This window comes from Struthio camelus, chromosome 7 (assembly GCF_040807025.1).
Source record: "Struthio camelus isolate bStrCam1 chromosome 7, bStrCam1.hap1, whole genome shotgun sequence".
In the NCBI taxonomy this organism is placed as follows: domain Eukaryota; kingdom Metazoa; phylum Chordata; class Aves; order Struthioniformes; family Struthionidae; genus Struthio; species Struthio camelus.
Window position 1 is genome coordinate 14,649,547 of NC_090948.1, and position 7,796 is coordinate 14,657,342.

Consider the following 7,796-nt stretch of genomic DNA (forward strand, 5'->3'; position numbering starts at 1 on the left):
TTCCTTTGTTTCTGCAGATGCTGAAAAAGGCTGCCACTTCCTTCATGTCTTGAGCTGCGTTCGGCAGAGCTACAACCCCTATGTGGCTGAAGTGGTGATGCACCGTGTCTTGGAACTGCTGGAGAGTAACAGCGATATTGTCAGCACTATGGAAGGATACTATGTGGCCTTTTAAAGAGAGAAGATAAGATACATTAGCTCCTGAGTCATTCAGGGTAAAGTAGGGAAGAAGGAGCGGTTGAGGTGGAACTCTGACACTGGAAAGCTGCTATTACCTAATGTGATCTGGTTAAAAAGGATAGCATCCTGATTCTGCAGAGGCTATTGTTGTCCAGCTCCTGAGAAGAATTATCCAAATACTTTGTCTTAAAATTCTTGCTGACTTCTTCTGTTCCTAGAAAGTTGTATCAAACTCATCCTGGACATCTCAGTCCAGCAAGGGAGCTGGAAAAGAAACTGGGCTTCTTCCCTGTGTGTATGTCGTTCCCTGGCTAGCAGTAAGGTGTGACATGTCCCTCCCCACATGTACATCCAGTTAGCCCTAGAGAGAAGTCAGCGCTAAAGAGCGCTGTTTACAGCAGTGGTCACGTCAGGACTTATCTTGCTGGCTTAAACATTGCTCTTGTGATCTTTCCATTGATCTATGGATCTTTCTTTTATGTATGCTTTATAATAACTGGAGAACTACATGCAAGCGAACAATCAAAAGGTTTGCCTGTCCTTCCTGGCAATGTTGACGTACCATGTATGTCCGTATGTATTCCCGAAGGTGCACAGCAATTCCACTACTAAAGCAGTCCCCATCTTCCTCAGAAAAGTAATATTCAGGAATGCATCCCTTCCCCAACCTACAACTCACCCACTGCTTGTAAAGCATGTTTGGATTTCCCTAGCTACAGGGTGCACTACTCATGCATGTTGTTGTGGATTCTGTTCAGACCAGAAGTCTCGCAAATCAGCCATTGTTTTGCTGGATTTTTAAAAATTGCTTCCTACATCACAAATGGTAAACCATAAATCAGATGCTATGAAGAAAATGCCAAAGTCAGCACGACCCTCTGCAATCTCAGGGTTCCCTGTTGCCTTTTGTGTCTTCTCCTTTATTGTCACCTTTGGGAAAAATACTATCCATATCTATGCTTGCAGAGGAACACAGCGCCTGGTGAAAGACATTGATGAAAGAACATTGGCCTTAAATAAGGTTGTCATGCAGGACATTTGACCAGGAATAATCAGAAGTCTGTTATGTGCCACAGTTCAAAGCTTACAGGCCTCACTGCTGCAAGGTCATGTCTGAGCAATCTGTTTAATTAATGATGGGAAGGTGATACCTTTAACTTTAAAAGAGTAGAAAGGATTAAATGTATCCTTCCTCTCTACTTTGCTCCTTCCCCAGAACTGTTGAAATAGCAGATTCCCAGGAGGCAGACCTAGTGGTAAAGCCCTATAAGGATTGACCTAGCAGGTAAAAATAAACCGTATGCATGAGGAAAGCCAGTGAGTAGCCCTGTGTGTGCCAGGTCTCTGGTTTGATGTTATATTATATGCCTCATTCCAAGCCATGGATGCAGTGAGATATAGGCTAAGAGAAAGGCATGACGAAGTATTTGGCATTTGCATTCAGAGGCCTGTGGAAAACTTCAGTCTTAAAGAGACGGTGCATTTGTCCATAGTGTAAAAACTATGTATAAGTCATTACTTCCCTTTAATTTCTCTACTTGCTGCAGGGCTCAGGTTGGTTTCCCTGCGGACTGCCACTATTTCTAGCATTACTGCTGTGTTTGGAGTTAGGTACCATCTATTCCTCTATAGTCAGAGGAGATAGGGATTAAGAAAGCATCGTAGAAGACTCTCTTTCTGTGAATGTCTCTGAAAAGCAGGGAGAGAAGCCCGTGTTCCGAGAGAAGTGGTAGTGAGGTGGGGAACTATAAGTTACCCCTGCAAAAAGGTCTGGCTAGTCGTAGTGCCACAACGGAGATTTCCTTTCAGATTCCTGCTCTGATTCTGATCAGGTGGAAAGGATGCTTTAAAACAAAGGCTGCCCATGGGAGAAGTTTGGGATATCGATTCCCCTTTTACGGTTCAGACTCATTCCAGGAGTTAACCATGTGTTACCACTCAGTTATGGACAAGTGGCCTACAGGACATAAGTTTGGGGATAGTCTAAGGAGAAAGTATGAGGTGTCTTGAACAGTAGAGATGAGCAGGATGTGCCGGTATCTGACTATGTCTAACTTAAGAGATGGACCTGGCTGTTTTCTTGAAAGGTCCTGCTCTATTAGCAGAAGTTGATTTTACAGGGAAAGGTTTAATACTGCCAGCTCCCTGAGAAAGGTGATCTCCTCCTCTCTTAGCTTAGAAAAGAGGAAGGCCCTGGTTCTCCTGGGGGTAGCAGCCAAGTGTGTGGGCTGGGTGAGTTTTTGGGAGGAACTCTGTGCAGCTGAATCTTGGAGGGGAAGATAGCCTGGAGATTGTATTGCTCTTCGGGGTCTCTTGAAAATAAATTATACCAAAATCATACCAAAATAAGATTACATCTTGGTCCCTTGCAGCTCGTATAGTTATGCGTGAAGCATCTGATGTGTTCTGTTGCCTCCAACTTAAACTCTGCACTTTCTGCTTTGTAGATCTATGTGTAAAGTGTGTCTAAAACTCCTGGCTACCTATTTTCTACACGCTGGAGGTTGGTGCAAAGACACAATGTGTGCCTGTGTCTCTGTAATGGTTCCCTACTTCTGTTGCAATTTAAAAGTCCTGATCAACTGAAAAGCCCCAGAGATGAGGCGAGAGGATGTCTTCTCAGGAAAGAAAGATAAATCACTCTGGAAAGAATCTGTCCTTGGAAGTTGTTTAAGCTGGTCCGTGCTGGCAATGCGAGGGTCTTGTGATGGAGGGTGTGTTCTGTTGGACATTGTTCCCCAGGAGCCCGACAAGATTTTTCTCCCTTGAGTTATTTTAGGGAAACAATATTAATGAATACAAGGGAACCTACAGTTTTTGTGTGTGCGAAAGGTTGAAATTAATGGAGGAGCCTAGATTCAAGCTACGCTAATTTTAATTCTGAGTAACAGTATGGAATAGTTATGCCTGAAACGTGCATGCTTTTTTCCACAGTTGCCACCCAGCACAGACTAACACTTGCCCTGGTCTGGTGCATTCCCCTTCTCGTACCTACAGGGAAAACCATATGCCTGTACAGAAGTACCCTAGAGCTAGCTGTGAGAGCACAGAGCACAGTAAGTAGCTTGATTTACCCATTTACTCAGTATCTCTACAGTGTGCTTCTGTGACAGCAGTCTAGACATACCCATGTTGGTATAAGTCACCTTTATGTAAGTCTAACTACACACACTAGGGCTTTTACTGCTAATAAACTGTCTCTCTGTTTAAAGATCATATCCTTAACCAAAAGAGTCATATCATGCACACTGTTAAAATTCTTAGACGGAGACCACACCTACAAAATATTGTGTGGGGCATTTAGTGAAAGCACGCATTCTTGTTTTGCTTAATTTAAAAACTCTTACAGCAACACAATCATTGCTGGTTTATTAAAGAACTTTGAAAGTGGCACTTTAGTGTAAAATTGACAAGTGAGAATTCATGTTGTAGGGCTGCTATATGGCCAGTTCTGGTTCCCATAGAAACAGTTATGACAGTAAAAGGCAGGTAAGTAAATGGAGTTTTTAAAGCAGTCCGCATTTTTACGTTTTCTTAAAAAGATATGTTTTCATAGAAATGCAGTGACCGAGAATAAAAATTACGGAAGGATCTTAATATTCTGTTTTAGCAAAACGTAAGGTGATTGCTTTTCTGGAAATGAAACAAAGGGAAGAACAACTCTACCCTCAGTCCCCTCACTGTGCTCAAGTGGGGGAAGAGAGGAGGCTGCTTCATGCCTCAGTTTCCCTGTTTTATAAATTGAGGATTATGCAGTTCCTTATGCTATAGGGTGTAACTCCCATTTTTTGTTAACATTTATCATTAAAAGCTCCTGAGATCTGTCCGTGGGAGGTGTTAGAGAAGAACTCTGGGGTTGTGTGGGAACAGCTGAACGGATAGATGCTGCAGCGGGATGTAGTTCTGCTTCTTTTGGTATCTTTCTCTGCTTTCACTTTATCTTTCTGTGCCCTTCTTTCTATCCATATTGCTTTGCCTGTCTACTTGTTTTGGACTCCAAGTTCTTCGAGGCAATGATGGTCTCCTGGTCTGTATTTGTACCAAATATTTTTCCTGAGGCCAGGAAAAATAATATAAATAATACAAATCCTCTAATACAAGTAATGATTTCTTAAAAATAGAAATCCAGATCAACGATTTCTGAGTGTTTGTGTTCTCAAATCTTTGGATTGTAAGTTTGTATCCTTGAGGTAATGTATATTACACTAACTACCTGAAAAATGAAGTTTTTGTGTTAAGCTAATAAATGAAAAAAGTTTAAGTTTGGCTATGTGATCTTAAGCTGTCCCTTTTGCGGAGCTATTCGTGCTTGTTTATTACAAAGCTGAACACCATAAATAGAAGAAGCTGCTAATTTATTATTTAGAATGGGAATTCATCAATGAGTAGCCTGTAAGGCATGGAGCCACATGAATAATTATGAGACAAGGTATTGGAAACCTGCTTGTTAAAGAAGTGCTGTTTAGTTTACTTTGGGAGAAAGCAGTCCTGTGGGGAAAAGATATGCCTCGCAAAGGTTGTATCTTTATGCTTAGCTCTAAATGGAAAGGGAGCAAGTTCAGATCTCAGGGGCAACCTGAATTTTGAAACTTCCTTTTCAGTGTGGTGCTCCTTTCTTCTTTATTGTCTTTCAGTCAGGTCTCCACCCTCCCTCCCCAACCCTGGAGGCTAGTGGGCAAATAAAAGTTCAGCCACATGAGATAAAGGAATAGTTCTAACAGTAATTGGTTGCCATCCTCTAGGAGCCCTGGCATTACAGAAACATTTTTGTGGATGTTTGTTGGCAGCAGGGAAATGGTGAGTGGGGAATCTTGGATTTCATTCCCAGAGTTATGCCCTGTCAGGCACAGAGTCTTTCCCCACCATTTTCTTTCACCTCTTTCTGCTCTACACTCTCTCCCCTGCAATTGTCATTTTTCAGACCCTTCATTTTAGTCAGTCTCATGGCACATCCCTGTACCACAGATTCTGGTCAAACCTCCACCCTCTCTACTTTGCTCCATTTCTCTTTCTTAGCTCAAACATCCTTTCCAGCCTCTGATACTGTCTTGTCCCTGCTCTTTATTTCTATTTATGACTCTTGCTTAGCTGACCTGGCATTGTTCGTAGTCTGTTCAGCTTCCAGCAGGTAGCGCTTTGCTCCTTGTCTGGGCTCTGGGAGAGGCAGATGTCATCCTCTTTGGTCCAGAGCCCTCCTTACCATGTAGTTTGCAGCAGGAAAGAGCTGCAGTTTCAAGGAAAACAACACTTCTCCCACACCCTTGCTCCCTAGGACCCCAGAGCACCCTCAGAGACTTCTAGGTGCAGGTTTCTAGCAGGTGTCCAAGTGTGAAATACTTAAAATTAAAAATTCAAATACTTGTATCTTGCCAAAACCTGAGCAAGCACAAGCCACACCCTTAACAGAAGCCATCTGCCTCTTCCTGCCGCTTTCATATCCTCGCTCAGATTTTATCACAGACGGGATCAGGGAAGTTGGTGGTTGGTGTGGACTTTTAGTTTGTTTGTCTACTAGTTAATGTGTCTACCTTCAGCCTGATTTTTCTAAGAAAATTACGTTGATGTGATTGTACTCTGTGTCTGGGCGTTTGTCAGCCTTCTCCATCCCACCATGGCGGGTGACTTTGTAATCTGTTGACCAGTTGTGTTACGAGTGGCTGAGAAGCCTGAGATATTACGGCCCTACACGCTTCCAGAGAATAGATGCGCTGGCATATGAGGGTGGCCCAAATTAGTGCCCATGCTGAAGGGAAAGAAGAAGAAACTCAATCATATACCAATAGAAAAACCATGCACGAGACAGCCCCAAGAAACCTGCTTTTGTAACTTTTATTGCTTAAGAACTACTACTTCTGCAGTGCTGTTTTGAGAAACAACTGGACTGTTTTTGCTGAAGTTTCCTACTAGAGTTCACCCCAAAGCAGACATGGATGAGGGGGAGCTGCGAATCAAACTGGTAAAATCTGGTAAAGGTGTAGCATCTACATCAGGGTACAGAGTTGACAAACTGATTGTTAGGGATGCCAACCCTTCTCCAATAATATCTTTTAGATGTGCAGTGGGGACTGTAATAATCTAGTCAGTAGTTTACAAGTTGAAACCAGCCCAGATTAACGAGATTGCCTGAATATAATACAGCCAGGAATTTACTAGTGAAAGAAATAACCTAAAGGAACAAATTTCAGCAAATGCTGAACCACTGAACAGCATGGTGCCAGTTAACCTGGCACAACATGTCCTAGAGCTCTTGTTTCAGCTTGCTTTTTGTTATTGATTGGAAGAATGAACACTCCTTTCCTACCAGCTAGAACTGGAGCTCTCTGCCAGCCTAGCTGAGGATGAGCAAGCTGTGGATCTGCTAGCATTTACGGGCCAGAGCATCTCCTTTCCTTGCTTGAAAACTGGACAATGGCTGGAGCTAAGCCACTGGCTGCACAGAATATTTAGACAGAGACATACAGTTCTTTGGGTTTTTTGTTTTTTGTTGTTGTTGTTTTTAATTGCCCCATGATAAAAGTAAAGCGGAAAGGAAAGTCTTCCCACCTCTGCTGTGGACAAGGTAAGATAACCCACAAATATATGTCCCTGGTAACAGCCAGTGTGATTAAAGGAAGTATAGAATCACAGAATGGCCAAGGTTGGAAGGGACCTCTGGAGATCGTCTAGTCCAACCCCCCTGCTCAAGCATGTGCTGAAGTCTGTTGCTGGCCTGGGAAGTTCACAGTTCCTCCCATGGTGGAGACATCTTCCAAATATTAAGGTGATATTTGGAAATAAGAGGGAGGAATCATTTCCCTCAAGTGCCTCCCCCAACAATGGAGTCATCCAAGCCCTGCAGGCCTGCTTGCTTCTAAAGTGTGCTTTTCTTGGCCAGGTATGCAAGGTGGTAGGGAAACAAAAAGGGTGCTGGGAATCAGGCTTTTCTCCTTTTGCCAAAATTGTCATTCACGTGGAGAGCGTGGGAGTTGTCCTTGCATGCATGGAAAACACTCCTTCGCTGTAACGTCCACAAAACCCTGAACCATAAAAAGCCAGCTGGTGTTGTGAAACTACTGCCTCCACTGCTGACTAATATTCGTATTGTTTTCTTCCCTCACCTTGTCTTTTTTCCCCCCCATAATGTCTCTTAAACTTAATTCCTGCTTCAAAGTAGTTATAGTCTCTTTCTTTGTTCTTCTGTGAGTTCAGTGATCCAGGACAAACATAACAGGAACAAACTGATACAGAGAGGAGTTTTTGTTGGAACTCTGAATGTAGGAAAGGATGAGAAGTACAGAGGAAGCAGAAAGAGGAGGATTTAGCAAAAAGATGTTTGAAATCAGTCCCATTGACAAAAGCTAAGAAATAATTGGCTAATGATGCTCCAGACATCTGTTTCAGGACAGGCAGCAGGTGTAGCATGTAATGAAAGCAAGGACTTGTACTATTTTATTTTCTGCAGTTAGAAAGCAGAGGAGGAAATGAAGGCAGGAAAAAATTTGAGTAAAAGAACATGGATCATAAACACATGGATGAATTTATATATACAACAATGTAATTTCTATGCTCTTCCCCATACTGTCCTTTAACAGCTCCTCTGTTCTGCAGGGTATTTTGTCTTTTTAAAAAGATTGGTC

The 7,796-nt window shown here is 42.7% G+C and overlaps 1 protein-coding gene across 13 annotated transcripts in view; it reads left to right on the plus strand.

The window, feature by feature from the left end:
• Positions 1 to 4,448, plus strand: part of STN1 (STN1 subunit of CST complex) — a 47,021-nt gene extending 42,573 nt beyond the window's left edge. For 6 of the 13 annotated variants that reach the window (XM_068949723.1, XM_068949724.1, XM_068949720.1 and 3 more), the window contains one exon: positions 18 to 4,423. In XM_068949723.1, the coding sequence (XP_068805824.1) occupies positions 18 to 175 (158 nt within the window). In that variant the 3' untranslated portion in view covers positions 176 to 4,423. Of the gene's footprint in view, positions 1 to 17 lie in introns of all 13 variants that reach the window. The other 7 variants (XM_068949728.1, XM_068949730.1, XM_009672339.2 and 4 more) reach the window with 3 other exon arrangements.
• Positions 4,449 to 7,796: the final 3,348 nt, after the last annotated feature.